The 14827-nt window shown below is 40.9% G+C and overlaps 2 protein-coding genes across 17 annotated transcripts in view; one reads left to right on the top strand and one right to left on the bottom strand.

Moving 5' to 3' along the window:
• PFKM (phosphofructokinase, muscle) overlaps nt 1-1190 on the bottom strand; it is a 46081-nt gene extending 44891 nt beyond the window's left edge. For 2 of the 13 annotated variants that reach the window (XM_077953980.1, XM_077953982.1), the window contains exon 1: nt 523-854. In XM_077953980.1, coding sequence (XP_077810106.1) covers nt 523-597 — 75 coding nt within the window. In that variant the 5' untranslated portion in view covers nt 598-854. Of the gene's footprint in view, nt 1-21; nt 396-522; nt 855-913 lie in introns of those variants that run through there. The other 11 variants (XM_015151555.2, XM_077953983.1, XM_077953995.1 and 8 more) reach the window with 11 other exon arrangements.
• The window catches only part of SENP1 (SUMO specific peptidase 1), a 60731-nt gene continuing 45956 nt past the window's right edge, over nt 53-14827 (top strand). Inside the window, exons 1-4 of one of the 4 annotated variants that reach the window (XM_015151558.3) lie at nt 53-305; nt 4970-5017; nt 8394-8524; nt 10093-10177. In XM_015151558.3, coding sequence (XP_015007044.2) covers nt 5014-5017; nt 8394-8524; nt 10093-10177 — 220 coding nt within the window. In that variant the 5' untranslated portion in view covers nt 53-305; nt 4970-5013. Of the gene's footprint in view, nt 932-4969; nt 5018-8393; nt 8525-10092; nt 10178-14827 lie in introns of all 4 variants that reach the window. The other 3 variants (XM_015151559.3, XM_015151556.3, XM_015151557.3) reach the window with 3 other exon arrangements.

The raw sequence follows: 14827 nt of genomic DNA, 5'->3' as shown, positions 1-14827 counted from the left end.
TAGGACGAAGGGCACACTAACAGTATTCCGAGTACGAGAAAGCGAAAACGCCCAGACTGAAAAGGGTACTGAGAAATTACAACAAGTCTTAAACGCTCCCTTGGCTTCTCGGGCCTCGCCACACCGCGCAGGCGTCCCACTGGTCCTTAACTCTGTTCTTCGACCTCCTGCCCCAGACCCCTCCTCTGCAGCCACCTAGCGGCTCTTCCGGTGCTGTGAAGGCGGTTCCGGTTCGCGGCGGTTCCCGGGTTTTGCGTTCCGCGCCCGGCCGGAAACCCCTTCGCATGGCAGCCGGTTCCGGTTCGGTGAGTGGCGGCGGGAAGCTGGGGGAGGGGTGAGGATGGAGGGATCCTGCTCCAGGAGACTGTGTCGGACCCGGTGCGCCGGCCCGGGCTGGACTGGGCGGAAGCGGGGAGCACGGTGGGGCCGGCGCCTTTTCCTCTGCCCCGCCCCCTGGGACCACCTCCCCTCCCCCCTGCTGTCCGGTGGCCGCGCTGTGGCCGCCGGTGGCCGTTAGGCTACCTGAGGCCGTTCCCTCTGGTCTCTCTCTCCTGGGCCGCGGAGAGGCCGTCTCCCTGCCGTTACAGCAGGCCCCATCCCAGCGCCCAGCGGTACTTGGGAAAAGGCCGGTTGCGATTCCGGGGCTTTCCCGCCAGAGCAGGGTCTTCTCTAGGGAGAGCTGTTTTCACCGGGAAGCTTGGCTTTCTGTGGTACCGGCTTCATCTCCCGCCTTCCTTGAGACCCCAGTGATATTTCTCGACTACTTCTGCGTCTCACGTAAACATTTCTCCAACTCTCTTACTCTGTGGTATCTCCCTGAGATGTGATATCGCTAGTGCCACCACCAGAAAGAAACGTCTGGACCCTCCTGCTCAGGTTATGAAAATCCCCTTAACTACCACAATTTGCTTACCTGGCTCATCGCCTCCTGGTAATTCCCTTGAACCGTCTCTTTCTTGGTGTACCCTAACGTGATCTCTGGATCGTTTCTCTTTCCTTGAGCTTGGTGATTTCTGTTTATCGGTGCCTGTGCAGTATTTCCACTATCTGGTTGGCAATAACTTGCTCCTTTATCACTTTCAAGTCAGCCTTGTTAAAGTCATTTTACTTCATATTTGGTACACTTAGTATATTTGGAGTGGTGGTGATTCTTGTAATATTCATATAAAGCCTTTTATCTACTACCAACTATTTGACTGACGGTCTTTGTTATAACTGGTTATTCTGGATGGATTAGATCACATCATCTCCTAAATCTTTATTCTTCATAAAAATAATTTGTGTTAAGGACTCATGTTGAAATACAGATTACCCTGACTTTGAAATTACAGTTACAATGCAACTTTAAGCATCTCTTTAAGCATGATCCCTTAACTTACTTCCAGTTTACATCTCCCCCCGCCCAACCACCCTTTATTTTTCCTCTCTAGTCCCTTTTAGGAAGACTTTTTCATTTTTAACTGACTTCAATTAATTATCCCAACTGCAAAGATGGTCTTCATATCACTCATCTAATGAGTTGTCTAGAGGGAGTGGATGGATACAAAAACAGGTTCTACTACTTCTGCCTAAGGGAATGCAGTTTTTGACTATTGCTTTGGACCTCTGTCCTTTTCTTCCCAACTTCTACATCTTCTATCAGTTGTACCACCTCTACTGTCTTGCTGTACCTGTTTATGGATCTGGCTTTCCCTACTAGACAGTGAGCTGCCCAGTGGCAGGGACCCTTTCTTAATGCACATAGTTGGTGCCCGGTAAATGAATGTGTATGGAAGAATTTGAATACTTAGGGTTTACGGCGTTAGAGTATTAAGGTGTTTAAGGTGTTAGAGTCTGATTGGGAGAGATTACATGTAAAAATAGAGGGGAAGAAACCTCAAACACATGACGATATAATACACACTATTGTACACATAATTGTTTTTCAGAACTTGGAAAAGGGCGATTTCACGTGATTGCTTTCACACCCTTCTTATAAATTGTTCTAACCACATCTTGGTCCTGGATAAAGCTAACATTGCGTGTTTCTCTCTCTCTCTCTCTCTTTCTCTCTCTCTATGTCTGTATATAGATATATATAGGTGAAATTATATCTATCTATCTATATATTTTGAGATGTAGTCTCGCGCTGTCGCCCAGGCTGGAGGGCAGTGGCGTGATCTCGTATGCCAAGAAAACTTTAAGCAGCCTTCCTTTGTGTGACTTTCATTATTGTGACCAGAAAGAAGGCCTATATAGATATATATAGATCTAAATATATATATATATAGAGAGAGAGACATAGAGATACAGATATAGATATAGATATAGATATAGTGTTTTTTTTTTTTTTTTTTTTAGACAGAGTCTTGCTCTGTCACCCAGGCTGCAGTGCAATGGCGTGATCTCGGCTCACTGCAACCTCTGCCTCCCAAGCGATTCTCCTGCCTCAGCCTCCTGAGTAGCTGGGATTATAGGCACCTGCCACCACACCTGGCTAATTTTTGTATTTTTGGTAGAGACAGGGTTTCAATATGTTGGCCAGGCCCATCTCGAACTGCTGAACTCATGATCCGCCCTCCTCGGCCTCCCAAAGTGTTGGGATTACAGACGTGAGCCACCACGCCCGGCCTCAATACATATTTTCTAGTGACTTCCTTACAGCACTAAACATTGTCTTTGATAATCCCCTCTTTGCGTACGTGTAAGGTTATAAATGTTTCACCACAGTTGTGAAGACTGTGATCTTTTTTGTTCTTTCAGATTTCCCATTACCTTGTGTTCCTCTACTAACCTGACTTCATCTGAATATTTGTAATGGTTTATGTTCTTTCAGTAAATTACATGACCAGTGTATACTAGGAAATGAATTATTAGAATCATTTCTTAAAAAAGAAAACATTTTTACAGTTGCATGAATTTGGTGGCATCAAGGTTCCAGATCCAGCATTTTCATGGAGAATCTTGGGGTGAAATATTCCTTCTCCCAATGTAACTGCAAGTGGCTAAAAGAATGTACCGTAAGCGCACTGAAGAAGCTGGATATATTTGTATTAAAATATAAATGTTGGGTTTTAATTATTTAAAATTATAAATCAGTGTGGATTCCCCAGGGTTAGTGAGGGATTACTTTTAAATTGCCAGTGTGTATGAATCTTTGAGGTTGTGTTAAAGGATTTGAAGTTGTATAATGTTTGAAATGTGCCTTTGCCCTGGAGTCAGGATACATGGATTCTTGTCCTTTTTTTGCCCTATCTGTGTGATTTCAGGCAAGTCATTTAACCTCTCTGGATATGATCGGTAAAATTCTTTGAATTTCTAGCTTCCTTTTCTCTTCACATCTATCTTAACAAAATGCAAGGAAATTAACGTGGGATTATTCTTTTGGGCACCAAGCTTTTAAGTTGGCATTCTTCTTAGTAATAATTTTAAAAAGGCTAGTAATGACAATTATGAAGCAACTTTAAAATGTCAAAAAAGTGTTGCTAATGTATTGGTTGATAAGATTTTTTCCCCCTTAACCTGGAACCAAAGGGAGTCTACTCTATTAAAGAAGAAAGAAGGGGAAAAAATAACCTGAAGAATTTTTAGATAAAGAAGTCTTTTAAGTTGAGCATTTAGAAATACATTTGAAGCCTAAATCTAAGGCTTAAATTCTTTAGGGATCCTTCCTGGCAATACTAGGTAATCAGATAATTACTCTGCTTAGTCTATAGCTCTGCCAAGAAAACTTTTTTTTTGAGACGGAGTCTCGCTGTGTCGCCCAGGCTGGAGGGCAGTGGCATGATCGCATATGCCAAGAAAACTTTAAGTAGCCTTCCTTTGTGTGACTTTCATTATTGTGACCACAAAGAATGCCTATTATCATCATCCAGCCTCATGAATACATTGAAGCCCTAGTATTGCTATGTGGTTGATGAAGTGCTTAATATTTTAAAAAATATGGTTATAAGATTATAAATATATATAGGTGTGACTATTACCATCCCTAGTAGCCTCCTCCTCTTGGAAATCTGCCAAGACCGTATGTGCTGAGGATATGTTTATTAACCTAGTTCCAAGCAGTTTGGTTGTGGTTTTTTTTTTTTTTTTTTTTGAGACAGAGCCTTGCTCTGTTGCAGTGGCGTGATCTTGGCTTACTGCAACCTCTGCTTGCTGGGTTCAAGCAATTCTCCTGTCTCAGCCTCCCGAGTAGCTGGGACTACAGGCACGCACCACCACACCTGGCTAATTGTTGTATTTTTAGTAGAGATGAGTTTTCACCATGTTGGCCAGGCTGGCCTCCAACTCCTGACCTCAAGGTATCCGTCCTCCTCGGCCTCCCAAAGTGCTGGGATTACAGGCGTGAGCCACCGCACCCGGCCAGCAGTTTGGTTTTTAACATCTTTATTTTGTGGAAAAAGTGGATATATCAGAGGAGACAGTAATTTTTATATAGGCAAAGGGGCTTTGGTTTGTAGCAGTTTGATTGATGATGTTGGGGGAAGTACTTTGTACTCCTCCAAAGTAGTCCTTGATTGTCGTTAGAGTATCAGGCCGCTGAGTAAGAGATGGAAGAAAAGTCTTAATAGGACCATCACAAAGTCTGTCACTTGTTTGTGAAGTGATTTAGCATGAGGTAATAGAACAATGAGTTGGGAAGAATTTCTAGGTTATAATTTTGGTGTAGTTGCTGACATTATGACTTTATGCAAAGCACTCAGTCTCTTAAGGGTTGGCGCTCCCAGCTTGCTTCTTGCTTTAATATTCTGTGATTCTGTGGGTAGTCTGTAATTGCTGTTTAATGTAGCACAGGTTGCAGAAATGTTTGGAAGCACCTCAAGCTAGTTTTAGTTTTTACCCTTTTCCCATCAAGTCAACTCTTTACCACCTTAGATTTTTCTCCACTAAGAACACAAACAAATGTCACTTCTAGTGGCTGCACCTTCTAAAATTAAGTGAAGTAGGCGTTTCAGTATGTAATTTTTCTGTTTTGTGTCTTCTTTTATAGGACTTTGTATCTTTGCTAAAGTCAGTGATGTGAAAAGACTTGAAATGGGTAAGACTAACTAGTTGTTGAATCCTTTTAGCTACTCTCATTGGTTAAGCTAGAGTGAAAGAATGGGTTTTCCTAACATTTTCAGTATTTGTATCTTTGTGCTTAATAATAATTTTAAGAGAAATCTTAATCCTAATTATGTAATACTATATGCCAAACATAATTATTATTATTATTATTATTTAATTTTTTTTTTAAATTTTTTATTTTTTTTTTGAGACGGAGTCTCGCTCTGTCGCGTGTAGTGTTGCTCTGTCACCCAGGCTGGAGTGCAGTGGCACCATCTCTGCTCACTGCAGCTTGTGTCTCCTGGGTTCAAGCAATTCTCCTACCTCAGCCTTCCAAGTAGCTGGGATTACAGGCATATGCCACCATGTCCAGCTAATTTTCGTGTTTTTAATAGAGACAGGGTTTCGCCATGTTGGCTAGGCTGGTCTCAAACTCCTGACCTCAGGTGATCTGCCCACCTCGGCTTCCCAAAGTGCTGGGATTACAGGCATGAGCCACCGCGCCCGGCCCACATAATTATCTTTTGGTTAGAACATTGTTTATGTACTCATTTAGGAGTATTATCTCATTGATTATATTGAAAAAGCCAAATATACCCTGGCAAACATTTACTGTGTACTAGACACTGTTCTAAGTATTTAAAATATATTAGTTCATTTACTCCTAACATCTTACAAGGGTACCTAATAGCACCTACCAAGTAGGTTACTGTTATTATCCCTATTATATCACGAGGAAACTGAGACACAGAAGTTAAGAAGCTTGCCTAGAGTCATGTGCTATAACTGGCAGAGCCAGGATTTAAACCTAGGCACTCTGGTTCTAGAGTTTTCTAGAGTTCTTGTTCTTTTTTTTATTTTATTTTGAGACGGAGTCTCACTCTGTCACCCAGGCTAGAGTGTAGTGGTATGATCTCAGCTCACTGCAACCTCTGCCTCCTGGGTTCAAGCAGTCCCCGTCTCAGCCTCCCAAGTAGCTGGGATTACAATCGTGCGTGTGCCACCACATCCGGCTAATTTTTGTATTTTAGTAGAGATGGGATTTCACCATGTTGGCCAGTCTGGTCTTGAACTCCTGACCTCACATGATCTGCCTGCCTTGGCCTCCCACAGTGCTGAGATTACAGGGGTGAGCCACCGTGCCCAGCCGAGAGTTCTTGTTCCTTAGTACTATGTTATACTGACTTATAAATGACAATTTGATTAATGTAAATATTTTATTTCATTTAGCTAGTGTTACTGAGAATTGTGATTAGGACATTTTTCACTATTTCATTTATAGTACTTTTATGTCTGTTAAGGCGATCAATATAAGATCAGGACTAGTAGCTAATTTAGAAATAAGTTGAAAAATCTATACACTTAGATTTTATAATATCCCTATGTTCCTTTTAGATTCACATTAGCTTTCTCTCTATTCTGTGTTTTCCTTTTCCTTAGTCTGCCTTCTCCTTCCCTGTTCATTTGTTTGCATTTTCTCTCATTGCTGATACCAGTGTAAGTCATTGAATTCTGTTACCTTTATTGCTTCTATTCTAGCTCTTCTGTATAATAAAGTTATCAAAAATGGTTCAAAAGTAAAATTCTGCCCTAATGTTATAGTTATTGAGCTGATACCTATTAAGAGCAATATGAATAAAATTATGCTTCTAAAAAATTTCAGGCAGATGATGATGATGATGATGATGATTCTTATTATTATTAGAGACAGAGTCTCACTCTCTTGCCTAAACTGGAGTGCAATGGTGTTATCTTGGCTCACTCCATCCTCCGCCTCCTGGGTTCAAGCGATTCTCATGCTTCAGCCTCCCAAGTAGCTAGGATTACCACTATGCCTGGTGTATTTTTAGTAGAGATGGGGTTTTGCCATGTTAGCCAGGCTGCTCTCAAACTCCTGGCCTCAAGTAAGTGATCCACCCACCTCAGCCTCCCAAAGTGCTGGGATTACAGGTGTGAGCCACCACACCTGGCAGGTGGATTATGTCTTAAAGCACTTTTTTGTGTTAAAACAGGAAATGAACCAGTGTTAACAGTGTTTATTACTGAATGGTGAATTTTTTGCCCCAATCTTTTATATTTAAATTTTTTTCTGTAGTTAAAATGTTTAAAAAGTTTCTTTTGGGAGCATTTTTGTTTTTTGTTTGTGTTTTTCTTTGCTGTTTTCTGAGATGGGGTCTCACTCTGTCGCCCAGGCTGGAGTGCAGTGACTCTGTTATGGTTCACTGCAGCCTTGACCTCCCCACGCTCAGAGGATCCTCCCAGCTCAGCCTCCTGAGTAGTGGGGACTACAGGCATGCACCACCACGTCTGGCTAATGTTTTGTTTTGTTTTGTTTTTTAATAAAGACGAGATTTTGCCATATTGCCCAGGCTGGTCTCGAACTCCTGGGCTTAAGCCATCCATCTGCCTCAGCCTCCCAAAGTGCTAGTATTACAGGTGTGAGCCACCTTGCCTGGTCTTGTTATTTTTAAAACTTTAAATTAAGCTGTTTTTATATGTGTACAAGTTTTGAATTGTTTTGAAATTAACTGAGGCCATCTACCAATGAGCCAATTTCTGTACATGGACCTCTGTTGACAATGACAATATGAGATTTTTGCCTTTAGTTAGCTATTAAAGAGGCATTTTATTTTATTGCAGAGTTGTTCTTCAAGTTCTTTTTTTATCTTTTTTTGTTATTATTGTTAGACACAGGGTCTCTCTCTGTCACCCAGGCTGGAGTACAGTGGTGTGATGATAGCTCGCTGTAAATTTGAACTCATGGGCTCAAGGCAATCCTCCTGCCTCAGCTTCCCAAGTAGTTGAGGCTACAGACATGTGCCACATTGGCTGGCTAACTTTTTTTATTTTTTATTTTTTTGAGATGGAGTTTTGCTGCTGTTGCCCAAGCTGGAGTGCAATGGCGCGATCTTGGCCCACTGCAACCTCTTCCTCCCAGGGTCAAGCAATGCTCCTGCCTCCACCTTCTGAGTAGCAGGTACCCGCCACCATGCCTGGCTGATTTTTGTATTTTTAGTAGAGACGGGGTTTCACCATGTTGGCCAGGCTGGTCTCGAACTCCTGACCTTGTGATCCACCTGCCTCGACCTCCCAAAGTGCTGGGATTACAGGTGTGAGCCACTGCACCTGGCCTGCTGGCTCATTTTTTAATTTTTTGGAGAGACAGGGTCTTGCTATGTTGCCTAGATAGGTCTTGAACTTCTGGCCTCAAAAAATCCTCCTGCCTCAGCCTCTCTAAGTGCTGGGATTACAGGCTTGAGGCACCATGCCTGGGTGGGAAGTGTTTTTATTTGGTGAAAAGATTGGTTCATAGGGGAAACATTATTGAAGAATTATGTGACTTGAACTAATCCAGACTCTCTCCCTAGATGATATTGCTGATAGGATGAGGATGGATGCTGGAGAAGTGACTTTAGTGAACCACAACTCCTTATTCAAAACCCACCTCCTGCCACAAACAGGTTTTCCAGAGGACCAGCTTTCACTTTCTGACCAGCAGGTTAGGAGCAATTTTCTTCCTTTAATTAATTAATTATTTGGGCTCCTCATACGTTTTCATCTTATGTAGTTTAAATACCACACTCAAAAATATAAGCATGGATATAAACTTTTTAGAATCAGTAATTTTAGTGTTTGGAATTCTGCTCTATATATTAAAATTAAGACAAGGAAGTTAAGACAAAATAGGCTATGTATGAGTTCTTTGAGAACAGTACCTTTTAGAAAACTCATTGTTTTCTGAATTTTAAAATTACTTATATGCAGATCGGTGTTCTTTTAAACTAGCGCTTAAAATTGCTGAGCATTAAATGGGGGAGAAATGTGAAAATATAGGGCAGCTCTGAGATGTCTGTGCCTGGTTTTCAAGGTCTGGTTCAGGACCAACAGCATCAACATTACTTGGGAGCCTGATAAAAATGCAGACTCTCAGGCTTTACCTCATATCACTGAATCAGAATTTATATTTTAAAAACATCCTCATTTGATTTATATGCACATGAAAGTGTGGGGAGCACTATTAATAAAGCAATCTTTTTCAATAGGAAAGCCATTAGTAATTTGGATGAGATCATTCTTTGATGTGTGAATCTTTCCTAATAGGATATTTAGCATCTGTGAGCCCTAGGCACTAAATACCTGTAGCATACGCCTCCCCCCCCATAATCATTTTAATAGTTAATGTATGTCCACACATTTCCAGATATGTACCCAGGGTACAGCACCACCTCTGATTAAGAGCTATCTCTGTAAAGTTAGCAAAACAACCAAAACCAGATTGATTTTTCTCAGCCTTTTTAATATGTGTTATAACTGGCTTTCAGACAGGATGTACTAAATACATACTTACCTTTTAGTGAACATTCTTTGAATTAAGTTGTATAACAGATATTTTGCCTGTTTTTTTTCTTGAAGCCTGAATTATTTCATTAGATTGTCTACGTGTTTTCCTTTCTTATTAGTATGTAGTACTAATATGTATAACATGTAAATATAATTATATTGAGTTCTGAAATAGTCTTAGTTCTGCTATAGTCTTTATTTATTTAGAGACGGGGTCTCTCCGTGTTGTCCATTGCTAGTCTTGAACTCCTGAGCTCAAGTGATCCTTCTGCCTTGGCTTTGCAAAGTGCTGAGATTATAGGCATGAGCCATTGCACCCGGCTTATAGTCTTGTTTAATTATTTATTTTTCCTAATATATGCTTTTATTTTATTGTTAAAAAACATGACATGGCCAGGCATGGTGGCTCACGCCTGTAATCCCAGCACTTTGGGAGGCCAAGGTGGGTGGATCACCTCAGGTCAGGAGTTCAAGACCAGCCTGGCCAACATGGTGAAACCCTGTCTCTACTAAAAATACAAAAATTAGCCAGGTGTGATGGCACATAATCCCAGCTGTAATCCCAGCTACTCAGGAGTCTGAGGTAGGAGAATCACTTGAACTTAGGAGGCAGAGGTTGCAGTGAGTAGAGATCATGCTGGTGCACTCCAGCCTGGGCAACAAGAGTGAGACTTTGTTTCTAAAAAAAAAAAATGTGACTTAAGAAAAATCTTCTGCTTTGTTTAGATTTTATCTTCCAGGCAAGGACATTTGGACCGATCTTTTACATGTTCCACAAGAAGTGCAGCTTATAATCCAAGCTATTATTCAGGTATGACACATTACTTGGAGTCAAGGGACTTTATACCTTTTGGATTTCTTTATAGCATATCTTTGATGTTTATCATCTCCAAAAGTAAAGACATTGTCAAAAACAAGATGGTATTTTCTTCACTAGAACATCATTTGAATGGCTTTTCCTGTGTATGTGGTTGCTATGATACTTTACTGATTTTGTCTCATCCAAATACTAGTTTTCTAGTGGGAAAGTGTTTTGAGAATCTAATCTAACTGTCCATTATGCCATTGTAAAAAGCAATACAACTTTGTTTTTGACTTTTTTTGGGGATATGTGTATGTGATGTGTGAAAAGGGTGTTTGTTTTGCATTAATTTAAATCACAGAGCTAGTTTATTTCTGTTCTACTTGAAACCATGAAACCTGAAAATTTATTTATTCCTGAGCTTGTCCTTCTTTCAGGGCAGGAAATGTTAACTGTGTGTTTCTGTCTAGCACCTGCCACAGCCATATGCTTGCATATTCAAGGGCTTGCCTATTTAACTTGTGATCCATGACAGAAGTCAGCATTCTCTAGGCTGTTCTTATCCTGTGACCTGCCTGACTTATCTATCATCTGCCCTCTTACTAGGGTTTGAGATCCTCCCACCTCAGCCCCCTGAGTAGCTGGGACTACAGGTGCATACCACCATGCCTAGCTAATTTTTGTATTTTTTGGTAGAGACGGAGTTTCTCTGTGTTGTCCAGGCCAATATAGTTTTAGTTTTTCATCTGTCGACGTGTTCTTTTTTAATCATTTTCTGCTCATTTCTAATTCATGAAATTGATACGCACATCCACAATCCCTTCTGTGCAATTCCAAATCCAAAAACCTCTGAAAACCAAAAATTTTTTTTCACAACTCATTTGGCTTCAAAACCTGACCTGAGGCTGGGTGCAATGGCTCAGGCCTGTAATCCCAACACTTTGGGAGGCCAAGGCGGGTGGATCACTGGAGGTCAGGCATTCGAGATCAGCCTGGCCAACATGGTGAAACCCTGTCTCTACTAAAAACGCAAAAATTAGCTGGGTGTGTTGGAGGACACCTGTAATCCCAGCTACTTGGGAAGCTGAGGCAGAAGAATCGCTTGAACCCAGGAGGTGGGGGTTGCAGTGAGTGGAGACTGCGCCATTACACTCCATCCTGGGCAACACAGTAAGACTTCATCTCCAAAAAAAAAAAAAAAATACCTGACCTGAATTAATTCCTTGGCAAAACCTACTTGAACTGACACTAAGCTGTTTATATTTTTTTCTTTTTTAAAATCTCTGTAAAAATGAGTATTTTCACATTTTGCTGCAGATAACATGTTTGATTACGGAGTGCTGTTACAGATTATACTTGAAGGTGTTACCTAATATGCCAGGTTATCTTTCTAAAATTCCAAAAATTTTAAATTTGGATATAGAACTGGACGCAAGCATTTGATTTGGGATAATGGGCGTGTGCCTTCATTTGCTTCATTATTTTCCCTATGGTTTAGGTGCACATTTACCCTTAACCATTTTCAGCTGTTGTTAATAACATGCCCTAAAAGCATTGGTATATAGAGCTTTTTTTCTTCTAAGTTTCAGTAAACCCTTGATACTCACAAAGAATATAACTAAGGTTATCTTAAGTTCTAATATAATATTTGGCCAGATTCCTTGGCTTTCTACTCAGTTACATAATTGTTGAGAGTTATATTTTTCTTATGTTTATCCTCATACCACAAGTTGATTCCTATATCAACAGTCTTACACTAAAAGCTTCATGTCTCACTTGAGTACCTTTTTTTGGAGAAGAAAATAATTACAACAGTTGCTATATATAGATGATGAATAGAGAATAACAATAGTGAATAATAAAGTCATACTGAAATGGGGATGCTAAATTACTCACAGCTTGAAGCAGAGTACTCAAATTTGTGTCTAACAAATCTCATCTAGTCCCTGATGGAACAAGCTTATGGCATGTCACAGACATCAAAGGTCACTTTCTAAAAATCAGTATTTTAAATCTGTGAACGTCAGTGGTCTTATATATACTTTTTTCTTATAATGAAGTCTTTAATTAAAACCTACTTTTTACTATGGACTTTAAAAAAACTTCTTCCTCTTTCCATACTCGTTCCAATTATGCTCTCTCCTCTGGATACTTTTCTAATAATCCCCACATCGATTGCAGTGGTTATCACCTTCTGCCTTACCTCTTGATTGGGCTAGACACGGACCCTCAGTTTACCTGCCTTAATCTGCTGATCCTGATTTTACTGGTATTTGTCTTCTCTCTCACCCTGCTGTCTCCTCCTCCACCAGGATGAAAATGAGCAGGAAGGCCCAAACTTTAGGATCTAGGATCTGGAACTTCTCCTTTATTGCTTTATTGGGTTAACATCTCTAGATCAAGCTTTTTAAAAATCTACCTCTCAATCCACTTAAGATTAGAGTATTTAAAATATTGATTTTTTTAAAAATAAAGTATTAAAAACTTTGTTACAGTTTACTTTGTTACAGTAAAACTTTATATGCCTGTACTCCCAGCACTTTGGTAGGCCAAGGCGGGAGTATCACTTTCGCCCGAGTTTGAGACCAGCCCAGGCAACGTACTGAGACCCTGTCTCTACAGAAATAAAAATAAATTACCTGGACTTGGTGACATGTACCTGTAGACCCAGCTACTGAGGAAGCTGAGGTGGGAACATCACTTGAGCTTGGGAGGTCAAGGCTACAGTAAGCTGTGATGGTGCCACTGGCACTCAGCCTGGGGGACAGAGGGAGGCCCTGTCTCAAGAAAAAGAAAAAGTTAGGCCGGGCGCGGTGGCTCACGCCTGTAATCCCAGCACTTTGGGAGGCCGAGGCGGGTGGATCACAAGATCAGGAGATCGAGACCACGGTGAAACCCTGTCTCTACTAAAAATACAAAAAATTAGCCGGGCGCGGTTGTGGGCGCCTGTAGTCCCAGCTACTCGGGAGGCTGAGGCAGGAGAATGGCATGAACCCGGGAGGCGGAGCTTGCAGTGAGCCGAGATCGCGCCACTGCACTCCAGCCTGGGCGACAGAGCGAGACTCCGTCTCAAAAAAAAAAAAAAAGAAAAGAAAAAGAAAAAGTTTAACCGTAAACAGAGAAAAGTAGGATGAAAAGAAATGATTTTGCTCATGCTTAGAATAATTACCAATGTCTTCTCTTTGGAAAATATGTTAAATTAGGTTACCAGAATGATACTTGGTAGGTAAGATTATTTAAACATCCTGCTATTATTTTAACTAAAGTTAACAGGAACAACTGGTAGTTACTTTCATAGTAAGTAGTTACCTGACACATTCTTTTTTTTTGGAGACAGAATCTCACTCTGTTACCCAGGCTGGAGTGCAGTGGCATGCTCTTGGCTCACAGCAACCTCCATCTCCCGGGTTCAAGTGATTCTCATACCTCAGCCTCCCTAGTAACTGGGACGACAGGCGTGTACCACCATGCCTGGCTAATTTTTTGTATTTTTAATAGAGACGAGTTTCACCATGCTGGCTAGGCTGATGTCGAACTCCTGGCCTCAGGTGATCCACCTGCCTCGGCCTCCCAAAGTGTTGGGATTACAGGCATGAACTACCACACCCAGTCTTGACACATTCTTTTTTAATATGAAGTTTATTATATTCATAAAAGTATTGCTTGTCCCTGCAGAAAATTTGTACAGAAAAGTAGAAAAATACCCATCACTCTATCATTAGAACATAACCACAATTAAATTTTTGGTGTATTTTCTCCTAGTTTTGTGTGTATGTATGTACACATAATAGGTAATCTTTTTTGTGGTGTTTGTAACTCTGATTTCTTACAGAAATCAGTGATGACAGACTATCATGTTAAACTCTTACTATATGTGGCCAGGCACAGTGGCTCACCTGTGTTATTTCAGTACTTTGTCTTTGGGAGGCCCAGGTTGGAGTATCACGTGAGGCCAGGAGTTCGATTCCAGCCTGGGCAACACAGTGAAACCCTGACTTTCCAAAAAAATAGAAAAATTAGGCATGTATGATGGTATGCACCTGTAATCCCAGCTACTTGGGAGACTGAGGCAGGAAGATTGCTTGAGCTTAGGAGTTCGAGGCTGCAGTGAGCTATGATTGTGCCACTACAGTCCAGCCTGGGCAACAGGGTGAGTCCCTGCCTCAAAAACAAACAAACAAAACAGTATCTGTAGTTTCCTCTTAGTCTGTCTCTAGCTTTGCTTGATCCCATCAGCAACAGAACACCATTCAGCGATTGATTTCATTAAGTGTAGTTGGAACCACCTTTTTCTGTTTAAGCAGACTGCTGCCTGATCTTCTGCTTTTCTCCTTGCATTTTGAAGCTGCCGTCTCTGTCACATGCCATTGAGAATGCTACTCTGACTTATCCTTGGTCTCAAATTTCACACCTGTTAGGGTAACTTGTATTTTTGACAGACCGATTCCTCAGACAGATATCTCTATTTAGATCATGCCCTAATCAAATTTTAGCCAAAACGTGTGAGAGACAAATATTTCTACTGTTATGACTTTAAACTTAAGTCTAATAATTTTCTAGTTTTTTACTAAGACTCATTTTCATTAGCCTCATGTTTCTGTCCTCAAAGTTATAGTAATAGATGCTAAGCATAGATACTGATTACAAAGGAACAAAGTT

This window comes from Macaca mulatta, chromosome 11 (genome assembly GCF_049350105.2).
Source record: "Macaca mulatta isolate MMU2019108-1 chromosome 11, T2T-MMU8v2.0, whole genome shotgun sequence".
NCBI classification, from domain to species: Eukaryota; Metazoa; Chordata; class Mammalia; order Primates; family Cercopithecidae; genus Macaca; species Macaca mulatta.
Note: the sequence above shows the minus strand (reverse complement) of the source record. Positions and strands in the feature narration are given on the sequence as shown.